Consider the following 15903-nt stretch of genomic DNA (forward strand, 5'->3'; position numbering starts at 1 on the left):
CAGCCCAAAGAGGCCTCTGGATGAGACCTTCCGGTCAGAGGAGTGCTTCATGAGGCGCTTTTATCATGTTGAGATGCTCTGGGTGTTCCTGTGTGCCAGCTTCCCCTGGGAATTGAGTGGAGTGCAGACAACAACACACATTTGTGTGGAGGAGAGTGCAGAGTGGTATGTGGGAAGAAGCCACAGAGGGTGGCCTGCCCCGAGCCGCACGCAGCCCAGTTAAACTGAACAAGAGTCCTCACTAGCCCAGAGCAAATGCCTGAAGGAGTGTCCCCACATGGCTCTGCCCTCACAGACAGGCCTGGGCCCCAGAGCTGGTGGAGGAAGGAGGCAGTCCTCCTGCCCCAGCCGGAGAGGCTGGGTCTGGCTGTGGGGCAGAAGCCTGGCTGTGGACTGGATGGGGGCACCCATGCAGGGGTCAGGGCCTCCCTGACCCATCATTCCCCTTCCTTCAGTACCTAGAAGGCCCTTCCTTCAGTACCTAGTCCTCCTTCCACGGGGACCTTCGGCTCAGGCTACTACTTCGTTTCCTCCTCCATCATCAGCTGCCTGGTTAACCTATATTCCATAAACAAATGAGCTCCTGCTTGGGAGCCTAGGACTGTACCTGATGGTGGGGTGGGGGTGGGCGTACTAACTGAGGCCACAGCCTGGGAGACAGGAAACAGCCTTGGGCAAACCCTTGGTCCTGCCAGCCTCCAGGGTAAGAGGAGCTCTACCACCATTGAAGCCTCCGAAGAGGATCAGTGACACAACCTCCAGCTGCTCCATCCACCCAACTGCGCTTAGGCAGGCTGAAGAAGTCACTGCTGGAGCAAGGGCCAAGCTGTAATATCACACAGGAGGTAGGGTTCCTTTATTCAGAGGTCAAGTCTGAGGAGATTTCCACTGAGCATGCCCAAGCCAGACTTCCCTCCTCCCACTGCCCAACTCCGTAGAGCTATCTAACTGCAGACAAACAGCTGTCATCCACTAATGAGAAAACAAATGCAAGTTGGCTTGTGGTGCTTGCCACGGGCCTTAACACTACTTTTCCAGAGGGGGCAAGTGAGGGAGGAAGAGCAAAGAACAGGAGGATGCACAGGGAACATCACAGTTACCACAGGGTGTGAGGAATAAAGCAAGTGGAATGGTCCTAAGGGCTGAACTTTGATCACCAACAGAGATAAAGTGCAGGTGCAAAAACAAAAGCAAACTGTTAAGTGCCACCTCTCTGCAACTGGCAGACCATTCAAAGCACAAGTCCACACATTTTGCCCCAAACTCAAACTACTAGTGGGGCCACTGTCCCACAGAGAGGCCTACCTCACACACGGAGCGGGAAGAGGGGGCCCCAAGGGCGACCGGGGCCCTGAAGAGGATGCATGCAGTGAGAACACTCACAGCACAGGGACGAGACGAAGCTGCCTGCTGACTTTTTAAAGTTCAGAGAGATCTCTGAGTTGCCAGAAAGAAACATGTGAGGAGAGCCGATGCCCCTCATAGGAGTCGCTTGAAATGAGTGAGATGATATCTCGGGAGCTCAGGGTCAGAGCCCCGGTAATGAGGTTTTGAGTCTGGGTCATACTCACCACTGAGAAAGCGCTTCATGGTGTCACTGCTGGCCAGCTTCATGGCTGTCTGTCCTGAGTAGGTGGCCAGCGTGGGGTCAGCCCCATAGGACAGCAGAAGCCAGATGGTCTCCAGGTTGTCGTTGACCACTGCATCGTGAACTGGCCTGCAAGGTGACACAGGGTGAGAACAGCAGGATCCAAGTGGGAACCTGGGTGTCTAGGCCTCAGGCCACCTTGGCAGGGAAAGCAAAGTAAGACGAGCCCAGCGTAACATGGGAAAGAGGGCACGGAGCCTGCCTGGCCTGCACTGCCCTCCATATTTCCCTGCCTCTTTCTCCTCCCTTCCAGTTCTCTCTCTTCTGTTCCCCAATGGCACTCTGCTGGTTGTTCTGGAGCTCAGGGGAGAATAGGCCCCTAACTGAAGTTAAACTTAAGAGAAAATTCTGGGGGATATGACTGGAAAACCCAGATGACTGCCCCAGAGCTGCTCCGCACACCCAGCAGGTGGCCCAGCAGAGCCCACAGCCTCTGACCCAAGCACCCCCCCACCACCTGGTATGCAGTTCAGGGGTCAGTTTCGCCCAGGGAGCAGGCCCTCGGATACAGCACAGGAGAATGGGTGCAGTTTCTTTAAGACACGGCAGGTGTCCCTTTTTTAAGTATATAGAGATCAAATCAAGAATCAAATCTGGGATGTATGTCAAGATCAGCCTTCTGATTCCTAAAGCCTGAGATTCTACCTGAAGACAGGTGCCAGGGATGATCCCCAGAGAACCCCGGCCTCCCACCAGTGGGCAACATGGACTGGCCAGCCAGGGATTCACGCAGCCTGGCCTGAAGCGGGGTGGATTCTCTTGAGGGAGGGGCTGAGCAGGGGAGAGGGGTGGGGGAAACGGGAGGGCAGCCTTCTTGCCTGGTGCCATCCTGTGCGCTACAGTTCACGTTGGCCCCGTGCTCCAGCAGGATGTTCAGGATGTCAGTCCAGCCCCGGGAGCAAGCCTCATGCAGGGCTGTGTAGCCGGCATTGTCGCGGTGGTTCACATCTTCACTGTCTTTTTGAAGGCAGTAGAGGACAACGTCCTGTGGGGACAGGGAGGGTGCTGTGAGCAAAGAGAGGCCAAACTCTTGCAGTCACCTGGGTTAGGCTTGAAGCTCTCCACGTGTCCGAAGAGTCTCAGAACGTGCTCTTTAGTCCAGGGACTGATGGGCAGATCTCAGAATCTATTGTCAACTAAATCAATCCTGAGGTGCCAGCTTTGGGCAGTGTCCTCAGCAGAGCAGAGACATTTCTAATGGCTGACAACACTGATCAGGGTGTGGGCTGTGGGTGTAAGCCCCTCAGAGAGGCTCACCTGCCCACCCAGAGCTCACACCCTCAGGCCTCCATGGTCTGACTGCCCGTTCCCTCGTCCGGGGCTTTGCGAGACAGCCCCAGACCAGAGAAATGAGACTTGTGCTGGCAAACACTGCCTCTGGCAGTTATTTGAGAACAAGGAAGAAAGAACTGGTGTAAGTACCATCCCTGGATGTGTATCCCAGGGCAGTCAGTTCCAGCCCTCCCCTCAAATGAAGACTGTTCTGAGTATCATCCAGGGTGGGCAGTCATCCATAGTAATAAATCAGTGTTCCTGGGCTGAGATGACAGGACGATAAGTGGGACTCCAGGCTGAGAAGCAGTCTAGCTAGCTATGGTGGATAAGCTGAGGCAGAAGGGAGAGGCAGTCCCTCTTCTGAGGGAAAGAGGCTGACAGCAGCTACCAGCGGCCTCTTGTCAGCTCCCCCAGGCCCCTGTGAGATGGGACTCAGCCGTCCTGACTGACAGCTAGCACACCGGCTGGATGGCTAGAGCCTGTGTGCCTGCGTCGGGATGCTGCCTTCTGGACACGGAACTGTCACATTGTCTCTAAGCAAGGGGTCACGAAGCCCCCACCCTTCCCACCACTACAGATATCGCCTCTTTGTCCTAGCCTCAGACACCTCCTCCTTCCCTTCCTCCTGTCACAGGCTGTCCAACCTGCCCTTGCCCTGTCCTGACTGGTTCACCTATGGTCTCCTGCTGCCTGCTTTGGCCCCAGGTAAAAAAAACTCACTTAAAGGGCAAGGGTTGGTCATCATTTTTTCTTTAGATCTCCCTTACCAGCTATCCAGGCCCCCACACTAGGTGCTCAAGACAGATAGGTGGCTTGCCAGTGAGACAGTGTCAAGGTGGCTCTCTTATGCCAACCCGCCTGGCTGGGAGTCCAGCTGTCTTTAAATGAGTCAGTTATGGGTATTGGAAACCTTAAAAGAAAAAAAAAAAAGAGGACCTACTCTATAGCCCAGCATTTCCATACTTCAGAGCAAATCCTGGGGAAATAACTGGTGTGGCTGGCAAAGGCACATGGTCAAGGAGCTCATATCCACAAAATACGCTCATATCAACAAAAATGTCCAACAATGTCATTGAATGAATCTGGCTTCTGCCCCTACCTTTTGGGGATCAAGAAGACGCTGGTGTGAATTCAGACTCATATACACATAGTGCTTGAGCGACTGTGACCACATCACTTAACACAGCTAACCCCTGATTTTCTCACCTGTAAAACAGGCTTAATAAAACCCACCTCCATAGGCTCACAGTGAAGATGAAAGGATATGAAGTAACGAGAGCTCTTAACATGACCAAAGAGGTGCTCAACAAACACCAGCTTCCTTTCCAGTCCATACGGAAGCAGCATAAGGTGGGGGTGAGCTCAACTCTGCCCTCCAATGTACTCGACCCTCCACTACTGGAGGCCAAAAGGAGGGGAAGCTGGAGGGAGATATAAAGAGCGAGCGATGATCACCCCCATTCCTCTCTGAGTGGGGAGCCATGGCACAGGGAAATTCAAGATGACATAAAACCCCCCAAATCCCATTTCTGGCCTATGAAGGTACTGGATGATATTGTCTTACCATTTCAATGCTATTCATCCTAAATTGACATCCAATCGGGTTTGCAAGCCCACACAGCACGTCGCGATGAGGCAGCCCCATAGACCATATACACAGTAGGAGGGGGCCATCCTGGACTTAAGCCCCAAACAAAGGCCTGGCCAGGCCACAGAAGAGCCAATGGGGAGAAGATTATCCACAGATGCTGGGGTAACAATATCCTGTGGATATGAGGAGGTGTTCCTTACCTTATACCCAAGGCGGGCCGCCCGCTGTAGGAGGGTCTCGCCAGCATTTTTGTTCACTATGAGACGACGAGCCTCTGGGGGAATCTGCCGGGCTGTGGGTGACTCGGAGGCCTCCTCTGGGCCAGCACTTCGGGACTTAGAGGGTGTGCATGGTTCTGTGGGCTTCGCTGGGGTGGGAGATTTGGGAGGGCGTGTCTTCTGCTGGCTCCAACGCCCTTTGCTCTGGAAAACGGAGGCACAGATCAGCACAACTCACCACCGCATTTCTACCCAGCGAGCAGATGCAGAATGGCTCAAGTCCTCAACCCCAAAAACCAAGCAATAACGAAGGGATTGCACACACAGCTCGAGGGGATATGCCAGCTTCTCTCACACACTCTGCACGCCTTCTTTACCTGCCTTGATCCCCATTTGTTGAAGTTTTTAACTAGTCACCTCGATAAATAAGCAGAAGCAAATTCTCAGAGTGAAGAGAGGTGGAGACAGCTCGCTGTGATGAAAGAGGCACAGCTGTGGAAGCCTTCACTCTGTTGCAAAAACCTTCCCCCAACATCCAGCCCTCACCAGGCTTTCCCCACCTCCTAGCACACTGTCCCCCTGGCTCACACTCGTGCCCACCTGGGCTGGTGGAAAGTGCTCAGGCTCTCAAATCAGACAGACCAGCTTTTGAATCCTGCCTCTGCCAGCCACTAGCTGCAAGACCTGGGGCAAGACCCAACTTCTCAGAGCCTCACTTTCTCCCCAACAGGGTCTTTGAGATAATGAGCTAGAGCAGCACAGAACAATGCACACGGTGGGTGCTCACGAAACATTACAGTCCTTTCCTCATGAATGACCCGTGCTTGTCTCCTTTCTTCTCCCATTTTGAACTAGAATATCCAGAACAGGTTCTCATGTCTGGCACACCATGGTTCATTGAGTCCATAGGGGCAGGTTACTTGTCTCTTTCAGATGAGAGGAGGGGACTTCAGACAGAGAGTAACTGCGTTTGAGGAGCTGTACTCAAGGAACCAGACCCAAGGTGCTTCATGTTCACCTGGATCTAAGTTTGATGATGAGATTCTAAACTTGTAGTTAATGCCGTAAGTGGACAAGACTTTGGGGGAGCCATGGGAGAGGAGGGTATGACTTGCACGTGGAAGGAACATGAATCACCGGGGGGCCAGAGGACAAGAATGCCCCCATCAGACTCTAAGATGACTGTGATGATCCCCACCTCCTGATATTCATGCTCTTGTGTAGCCCCTTCCGCACAGGAGAAGGCAGAGATGATGGTGTGTGACCTCCAAGGCCACGGCCTAAAAGATAATGTGGCTTCTGCTTCGCCCTCTTTTGAATCACTCATTCAGGAGGAAGCCAGCTGCCAGGTCATGAGGATAGTCAAGCATCCCTTAAGAGGGCCAAGGGGCAAGCAAAGGAGGTCCCCCACCAACAGCAAGCCTTGACTTGCCACCTATGTGAGGGAGCCACTCAAGAAGCAGATCCTCCAGCCCCAGTCGAGCCTTTGCATGAATGGAGCCCTGGCTGACACCATGACTGCAATCTCATGCATGGGAGACCCCAAGTCAAACACAGCAAAGCTGCTCCTGAATTCCTGACCCCAGAAACTATGAAATAATACATGCTTATTGTTGGGTTAAACTGCCAAAGCTTAGGGTAGTTTGTTGTGCAGTGCAATAGATAACTAGGAGGGCTTCCCAGGTGGGTCACTGGTAAAGAATCTACCTGCCAATGCATGAGACCCACATTTGATCCCTGGGTCGGGAAGATCCCCTGGAGTTCTCCCCTAGCTACCCACTCCAGTATTCTTGCTTGGAAAAATCTCATGTATAGAGGAGCCTGGTGGACTACAGTCCATAGGGTGGCAAAGAGTTGGACACGACTGAGCAACTGAGCACAACAGATAATGAATACATCCTACTTACCTAAATCCCTGAGAACATCAAGGGCTCCCTTAAATCCTGTCGTCTACAACACTGTGGTCCCCACTGCCCTTTCTCTACACACCCAGAACACCAAGTCTGAATCACATAATCCCATGCCTTATGCCTAACTGTCAACTTCTTTCTGTTGTTTCATGGGCAAGTCTGGCCTCCCCTGCTACATTTTAAGCTCCCTGGGGTTAGGGTTCATATTGTAGTCATCTCTTTTGTTCCTTACAGCAATTAACTTGGGGTTGGGCATGTCACTGCAGCAAACATTTGTTGACTTGATCCAGCTACACATAGAGCCCTGGGCAGCCAAAAGAGTTGCCTAGAAAGACACGAAGCCAGAAAAGAAATTGCACCAGGGAAAAGACATTGACCCAGGGCATTTGTTTCCTCTGGTAAACTGCAAGAAAAGAGCTGCTCTCTGTCCACGTCCCAAAAGGGCAGAGAGGTATACCAGCTAGCAGGAAGGCCCTGGCTATGAGGGTAGAGTGTGGCTTTTTTGCCAGGAGAACAGAGGTGTACAATGGTAATACTGGAGGATGCTGGGTAAAATGCCCAGGTTGTTGCTAAGCCAAGTGAGGAGCCAAAGGGTGATTCCCTGTCAAGGGGCCAGAGCTGGCAGAGAAAAGGGAGCCTGCCAGAGAGAGGGAGGAGCAAGACCCCCCTGCCCTGCCCCTGGCTTGGAGCCCCTGTGGGAAGAAGCCTTTGGCTGATGTGCCAGCTTCACTGTTGCAGGCGCGTCTCCGCCCCCCCTGCCTTGCTTCTCACTACAAAGCACTGTGCCATGGGGCAACTGGAGCAGGTGGTGGTGACTGGGAAAGAAAGAAAGGCGGGAGGGAGAAAGGGAGACCCTGGGAAGGCACAAAATCTCTCTGGGAGAACATTCCAGTGGACACACTGCCAGGCAGAATTACCAGACAGAAGCATCAGCATGTGCTGCTGAGTGTCAGGTGGCTCGTCACCTTTGTGTGGGATGGAGTCATGTGAGTGGGGAAGAGCAGGGGATGAGGACGTCCACCTTCCACCAGAGCTGCTCCGGGTGGCACCGTCTTCCTGCCTAGCCTCGCCCTACCCCAGCATCACCTGAATGCAGACAGAAGCCACCCATTCACAGGGTGGAGGTATATGGAAAGGGTAGGTGCTGGGGGTGCCCCAGGGGCAGCCAGGCCTGCCTCATGCCCCAGGTCTGTGACTCGGACCACCAAGTAACCTCGAGCAAGTCCCTGAAACTCCCCAAACCTTGGTTTCCTCACTATAAAATGACGACAAGAGGGCCCACCTCTGACAGCTGCTGTGGGACCTGAGTGTTTGTGTGAGCAGAGCACCTGGCCCAGAGCAGATGCCCCGGTTCCTGCCTTGGCCCCTCTGGAGTCTCCAGGAGCTGGCCCTGCTACCTGGCGTTCCTGTGTCTCTGTCCCCTCATTCTTGCCTTGGTCTAAGCTCAAGGGTTTACACCAACCTCAGAGACAGCACTTGACCATTATCAAAGCCTTTCACATCCATTGCCTCCTTTGCTCCCCTAAGCACCCTTGTGGGATGGAAAGGACTGGAAGTATCATCTCCTTTTTTTAAAGATGAAGAAATAGGCTTGAGCACTTTGTTTGCGCTGAAATCAGATTCCAAAACAAGGATGGGGGACTTGAGCACCTGGGTCTCCTACCTTTTGCCAGTGCCACTCAGGGACCCTGCTCTGGAGCTGGAAAGAGCCATTAGAGTCACAACCACCTAAACCAGCTCATACGACCTTTTGATTTTTGGTTATCAAGACAAACACATATTACAGGCAAACATCTGAACCTGAGCCTCGCATCTCTCAAACATCCTCGCACCTCCAGGATGAGAGGATCGTGGGAGTTTCTTTTTTTCAATTGCATGGTGTGGAACTGAACACCAATGCCATGAACATCAGAACCCAAAGAGACATCAGTTTTGAACAGGGGTTCTAGTGCCCTTGCTTGGCTATGGATTGGTAGGCACTCATGAGAAGCACAGAAACTGAGGAGTGGAGTTGGGAAAGTACAGATATGACCAGTCCAAGTGGAATTCCTTCAGCCCCACCCTCAGGCAACCTTTGTCTGGATATCAACATCCCTGCTTCTACAAATTGTTTTCTACCTTGATTGACTCAGAAAACTTGCTAATTGGTTTCCAGTGAGTTAAGCCCAGACAAAAGCTTTTTGATTGGACGTTAACAAGCTATTCAGGCTAACATTCTGCCATATTCTTTAACTCTTCCCTTACTCTAAGCAGATCCAAGGATTGTTGAGGCAAATTCATCCTGGGCCAAACCCTACAGTTTGTAGATGCTTATTATTAGCTCTGACTTCAGTACCCGTTCTTCAAGTCTACAGCCCAACCCTTCTAGAATTAGTTTAAAACACTGTAATAAATATGAGTTAATTCAATCCCCCCATGCACTCACTCGGGCTTCCCTGGTGGCTCAGACATTAAAGAATCCGCCTGCAATGTGGGAGACCTGGGTTCGATCTCTGGGTCAGGAAGATCCCCTGAAGGAGGGCATGGCAACCCACTCCAGTATTCTTGTCTGGAGAATCCCATGGACAGAGGAGCCTGGTGGGCTATAGTCCATGGGGTCGCAAAGAGTTGGACATGACTGAGTGACTTACACTTTCACTTTTTCTGTTCATGCACTTACTCACTCGCTCAGAAGACTGTTCCTCAAATGGGAAACACGCCACCCTAGCCCAGTCTCCACCCCCAACTTCTCTGGCTGATAACATACCTTTGCATCTTCTGAGACCGTCACCATGTGCTTGGTCTTGCACTTTCGTTTTCCTGATGGCTTTTCTGAATTTTCAAGGCAGGCTGGCTCCTCAAGGTTGTTTGGGAGGAAACCATTTGGTGAATCTGAGATCCCCTGGGCTTTGTTGGGCAAGAGAAGGTTCCTGTTCCGGAGGCGGTGCTCTGGGCTCTGGGAGGAAGTCTTCTGCTTACGGGCCTTTAAATCTGCAGGAAAGAATGGATGTCAGGGAAATGGCACACAGAAAAGCAACGTCTTCCTCTAAGTTGAATCAGAGGACTTTGGGGATTAGAATCTCAGGACAAAGTTGTGTAACTATTCCCTACCAGTATCTGGTGCGGGGCTGCCTATTCCACTAGATGCTTCTCGAACAGACACTGTGCTTCCACATCAATGTCCCTCCCCTCCAAGCAGAAGACAACTCCCAGCCTTGCTAGCAGGGGGCAGCCCATCTGGCTGTCCCAAAGATGAGGGTCTATTTAAAAGGAAATCAGAACTTTCCCAGCATTTCCCCCCTTTGTCTCTTTCTCCACTCCAATATGAAACAAAGCTAGCAGCTCTCCTGAAGTGAAGCATGTAGTACACTAGGGGCGAGTAAATGGGAGAAGGCGTCCCTCACAGCCTTAGCTCTACCCGCCTGTCTGCCCTGTTGGTCTCTCTCCAGGCACACAAAGATGAAAGTGGCACAGAAACTCCCTGAAACCATAAGCTGCCATAGGCCAACTTAACTGAGGGGCAGTCACAGAAACCTGCTGCCCTCTGTAGCTGGAAATCAAGTCACTGGGGCATACTGAGCAACATCTCTAGTTCTAGTCATAGCTCGCTGAAGAGAGCACATTCCAATTTCCAGAAGGCCTGCTGGGAACTCCATACCAAGAGCTTCATAAAGCAGGGTCAGTCCTAAGCCCCATGGGGTGGGGCTGGACAGATTGAGTTGATCCTTATCTCTTAACATGACTGTTACATGGCATGGCCATTAGCTGTGTGGTTGCTGAGGGCAGGTCATAATCTCCGGGAGCCTAGTTTCCACGTCTGTAAAATGAGGAGGATAGAATCCACACCATCCTTTTATAAAGTGTAAGGCATCATTACTGTGTTAGTTAAGTGTAAGCATTTAGGCAGGACCATGCCCATGTAGTCTTTATCTCCCCGCCAGGACTGGCCACCATGCCTAGTGAACAGTGAAAGATGAATATGTCTCTGAAGTAACTGCAGCCTCAGTTTCTCCAAGTTGTGAAATGAGGGGGTTGTGCAAGATCCAAGAGTTCTCAACCCACCTCCCTTGACCTTGGCTTCTCTTATGTGTGACATTGCCAAGGGCAGACCTAGATGGAGGAGCCATCATCACAGCATGAGGAATTCTCCACAGGTCACACAGAGCTCTCAAAAGGCCAGCTGTCACAGCCCCCCATTCTCCCAACTTTCCCTAGTCCACCAGTGGGTCCCCACCTCTGCCTAAGAACTGCTGTGCTGCTGTTTACAATAGCCAGGACATGGAAGCAACCTAGATGTCCATCAGCAGACAAATGGATAAGAAAGCTGTGGTACATATACATAATGGAATATTACTTAGCTATTAAAAAGAATGCATTTGAATCAGTTCTAATGAGGTGGATGAAACTGGAGCCTATTATACAGAATGAAGTAAGTCAGAAAGAAAAACACCAATACAGTATATTAATGCATATATGTGGAATTTAGAAAGATGGTAATGATGACCCTATATGCAAGACAGCCAAAGAGACACAGATGTAAAGAACAGTCTTTTGGACTCTGTGGTAGAAGGCAAGGGTGGGATGATTTGAGAGAAGAGCATTGAAACATGTATATTATCATATGTGAAACAGATCACCAGTCCAGGTTTGATACATGAGACAGGGTGCTCAGGGCTGGTGCACTGGGATGACCCTGAGGGATGGGATGGGAAGGGAGGTGGGAGGGGGGTTCAGGATGGGGGACATATGTACACCCATGGCTAATTCATGTGAATGTATGGCAAAAACCACCATAATATTGTAAAATACTGAGCCTCCAATCAAAATAAATTTTTAAAAAAAGAACTGCTGTACTGGATGGCTTCTAATGGCACTTCAAGCCAGCACACTATCAACCAGGCCTTTTAATGTAACCAGTTTGGGCTGAGGCAAAAGAGGAAGGAACAGAAGCGAGTCTTGTGAGGACCTCAGGAAACATGGGGAAGCCATATTACAGCATTCAATGCCGCAGGAAAAGCAGCAGCCCCTTCCCATGTCCTCAGGGCAGGGTAGGCTCTGGAGTTTATCCGACACTGGTGGAGCACCCTCATGGTAGCACCGAAGGGAACTGGGAGTGAAGGTAGCAGGTATGTGAGTGGCAATGGTTCTTCTTATCCCCTCTGCAAATCAAGGAGAGACCCAAGCCCAGGATGAAAAGAAAGATCATGAGGCTCACACGGGAGTTGTCTGGTCTAGTTTGGTCTCTGCCTGACTCTGTGATGTCAACCTGAAAGAGGGGAGTAATAGGAGGAAGTGGAGCTTCTGGAGAAGAGAGATGTTTGCCAGGCAATTCCTTCAAGAAGAGTTAGCATCACATATAGAGAAAATCGTAGGCCAAACCCAACAGACTCAACTCAAAACCCATAGATACACACATGGAGGGAGAATGATCTGGTTTCCAAACACTGGAGGTGACCCCACAACCAGTAGGATGCCTTGCCGAGTGAGTAGTGCTCCTATGCTTCTGGGGGTGGTTATGTTGAAGCTGTCAAGAGTGCTGTGGTTATACAAAAGTGAAGTGAAGTTGCTCAGTCATGTCCAACTCTTTGCGACCCCATGTTTTGTAGCCTACCAGGCTTCTCTGTCCATGGCATTTTCCAGGCAAGAGTACTGGAGTAGGTTGCTATTTCCTTCTCCAGGGGATCTTCCCGACCAAGGGACTGAACCTGGGTCTCCCACATTGTAGGCAGATGCTTTTACTGTCTGAGCCCCAAGGAAGTGGTGATACAAAAGCTCCTCTTTATCCTAACAGAAGTGGCTGAGGCCAACTGCTTGACAACTCACTCCTGACCAATCAATCCATCATGGCTCTGGCAGAAAAATGGGAAAGTCATCCCTACTCTCACACGGTTGACAAAAACTGGCTCAATTACTCTCTTAAGTGTGAGGATAGATATAATATACATCTCTACTTAAACAGGGCCAGAGATGAGGGTTAGCCTTCTTGGCATTATAGCAAACCCAGAATATACTACCCACTCCAACATGGTTGTTCAGTTTTCACTAATAATGAGACTGCAGATATTTACTAGCAGCTCAGGATGAATACATTATAGGAGACAATCAATTGTTGCTTCAAGGGCAGAGGTCAGAGAAAGAGAGTGAAAGACAGAAGTGTTTTCACTGAACCCAGAGATGTGCTTTTCGCTCATCTAGAAATCCACTACAGGAATGGGCCTGAAGAGCACTTAACAGAACAAACTGGTATCGGCCTTGGTGACAGTCTGTGCCTCCGTGATTGCGTATTATAGCATCTGACGTGGCCAAAGAGAGCCTGGTGTTCTCCTCGGGCTCCCCACCTTTCCAGCTCAGGTCCAACAAAAATGATGCCACCTCGGGTCATGTCAAAGCTTCACTCTGCCTCACTAACCTTTGTGGCTTTAACCAAGAAAGCCAAGTTGTGCCTGCTTCTACTTGAACTTCTTACGCTGGGTTGAGGAAACCATTGTACTTCTTTTTAACTTTAGGGGCTGGAGGCATCCCAGGAAAGGCAGCCAATGCCCTCTTTCTTCTCGGACCGAGGATTCTAGGAGAGAAAACCCAACCTCCCACGAGACCCGACTCCCTCAAGCCAACCAGAGAACTGCCTGGTAACCAAGGACATCACTGTGGCCATGCCCACATGTTCAGATTTATATATCTATATATATACATAAAACTGGAGGGCTTGGGCATACACGTCCTCAGCTCACCTGCAGGTCAGTGGGAACTTATTCAATCTCAACCCCAAGCCAAGACCTTGGGATTGCAGTTGAGTGACCCCCTCTGGCAATTGGCACTCATAGCACCAGGTTTCTCTGGGTGCAGAGGCCTTTGGCAGGTGGAGAGGAGGCAGGGGTGGGAGTACCCATGATGCCTGAGGGTCCCCAGAAGCCAGAGTCACTGTGGCTTGGGGACAGGTGACAGCAGCTGCCTGGGGCAGCAGCCCCTGGCCAGCCTTACCTGCTCTCCCTTTCCGCCGCTGCTCTTCCTCCTGCTCCGTCAGGTACTCCCCAGTCTGGTATTTTCGGCTCTTCTGCCGTCTCCGTTTCTTCCTCTTCACCAGGCCCTCCTCCTCGTCCTCCTCCTCCTCCTCATTGGTGTCCCACATTTGCCGGGCAGCCTCTGTTCTCCAGGGCATCTCCCGGGCTCGCCATAGGTGCCTGCGGCCCTGGCTTAGCAGGGTCTTATCTTGGGCATGGTGGCTGCGATACTGGGTATCCCGCTGGGTCTTTCTCACCTTTCGACGCTTGGCCGGTGTGGGAGTCACTTCCTCTTCCTCCTCTGTGGGGAAGACTTCCTGGCATCCCATGTCACTGTCTGCCATACCAGCAAAGGAGCTACAGATGCTTCCTGCGGGTGGGATGTACAGAGGACGGTCATGCATCTCTTCAAAGGACTAAGAGTTTGGTGTCGAAGCAAGTGCCCTGGATTAGGAGCCAGCAGGTCTGGGTTCGAGTTCAGACTCTGCCAGTTATTGGCTGTATGCTCTGGGAAAGTTCCTTCACTTCTGTCTCCTTGTCTATAAATTGAGAATACTGTTCTGAGCCTTACTGACCTCACAGGACTGTTCAGAGGCTCAAATGAGATAATTCACTCCAAAGCGCTTTACACAGTCCAATAGTTACACAACTGTCGAGTATCCAAACCACACACCCTTCCTCATCCGTGCTGCCCTGCCACTTTCATTCATTCCACAAACTCTTACTTAGTGCTTACGAGGTGTCAAGAGTTGTGTGAGGGGCAGGAGAGGGCCACAGGGTTTAGTAGAGGGTAAGGGAGGGCAGACTGACATGGCACCCCAACCCGGCTCACTATGTGACCCCCAAACTTGCTGACAGATCCACCCTGCGCAAGTCGAGTTATCTCTGAAGGCTCTCAGGAAAAGTGAAGCAAGGAGCCCCTTTCCTGTGACAGTCTGGCTTAGGCCCGCCCAAATGCTCCAGAGCCAGGCCCTCTTCCCTTACATTGACCCCACCTTCTATTGAGCAGCCACGAGTCCAGGGGTGGAGCTTTCTCCCCAGCTCAGCTCCACCCCCACCCCGCTGCAGCTGTGCCTCACCGCTGGGCAGGCACTTCCTCTCCTCTCACCACCACCCCAGGACGATGGGACCTTTCCTGCCCTCTTCTGCCACTGGCCGAGAGGCCATTTTCCTCTCAACTCCTACCCTCAACTCTGCTGACAAGCGCAGTCCTAAGCTGGCCCGGCTCAACGGTCCAGGAGATCTGACATCGTCCTTGGATGTGGCTCTGAGACACCACCAGTTTTCTCTTAAGACCCAGCTATTAACTCAGCAATCCCCAAACCCAAGTGAGGTCAGCAGAAAAGAAATGGTTCAAGGGAATTCCCGGGTGGTCCAGTGGTTAGGACTCCAAGCTCTCACTGCTGAGGGCCTTGGTTCAACCCCTGGTTGCGGAACCACACAGAGCAGCCAGAAAAAAAGAGAAGAAATGGTTCGAGGCAAACAGAGTGGCACTGGACCAAAGCTTCAAGTCCCTCAGTCAGACCACTTAAAGACAGCAAATGTCCAGCAAACTTTCCATTATACAGACCAGGCAGGGAACGCAGTGTTCTAGTTAATCTAATATTCTGGTTAATACAAATCACCATAGAGATCACCCAGGGATCACCAATTTCTAAAGAACCAAATACACTATGCTGTGTTTAACACTAAAATGGCAATGGCTGTAACGTAATGGCTCTTTGATGATTCAGAGGACACTTCAGGATTTGTCAAGGCCTCCAGGCTGTCATTACAGACCCCAATTACCAGCGTGCTCTCTGTGTGCGGAGGTGCTCGTTAACAGAATGTCAGATAACTGAGTTTACACTGTGCCTGCTTCTCCATTCCATTCACTTTGCCTGGATATCTGGGTGAACCCAGGCAACCATTTCTAGCGCTAAGTACCAACTTGGAGGCTAGCAGACAAGAAGAGCGCCTGACAAGAGCCATCCTTTCTTAGACACTGGGGGCTGACTAGTACAAATTCAGGGGACCAAGTGTGATTCTCCTAGCCCTGACGACTCAATGACTGTTTCCAATTTTGATGATGCTTGTCACATGGGGCAAGAGGAGAGAGGCCCAAAGATTAAAATGTCTGTGCTGGTAACTGGCCCCAATAATCAAGAGATGCCAAGGCCTGGAGTAGAACCAGTTTTCCTGAGTGGCACAGGCTTTTCGTCTTTCCACCACTGGCTGCCAATAAGAGGTGTCAAATCCCTGTTCTCAAAAGCTAAGCAAATCGTCCTAAAATTGTGGGCAA

The 15903-nt window shown here is 51.2% G+C and overlaps 1 protein-coding gene across 5 annotated transcripts in view; it reads right to left on the minus strand.

The window, feature by feature from the left end:
* The window catches only part of BCORL1 (BCL6 corepressor like 1), a 60605-nt gene that overhangs the window by 11681 nt on the left and 33021 nt on the right, over positions 1–15903 (minus strand). For all 5 annotated transcript variants that reach the window (XM_070365381.1, XM_070365377.1, XM_070365378.1 and 2 more), the window contains 5 exons: positions 13603–13992; positions 9389–9612; positions 4715–4936; positions 2467–2633; positions 1572–1717 (listed from right to left, as the gene is read on the minus strand). In XM_070365381.1, coding sequence (XP_070221482.1) covers positions 1572–1717; positions 2467–2633; positions 4715–4936; positions 9389–9612; positions 13603–13992 — 1149 coding nt within the window. The remainder of the gene's footprint in view (positions 1–1571; positions 1718–2466; positions 2634–4714; positions 4937–9388; positions 9613–13602; positions 13993–15903) is intronic.

Source organism: Bos mutus, chromosome X (genome assembly GCF_027580195.1).
Source record: "Bos mutus isolate GX-2022 chromosome X, NWIPB_WYAK_1.1, whole genome shotgun sequence".
NCBI lineage: Eukaryota > Metazoa > Chordata > Mammalia > Artiodactyla > Bovidae > Bos > Bos mutus.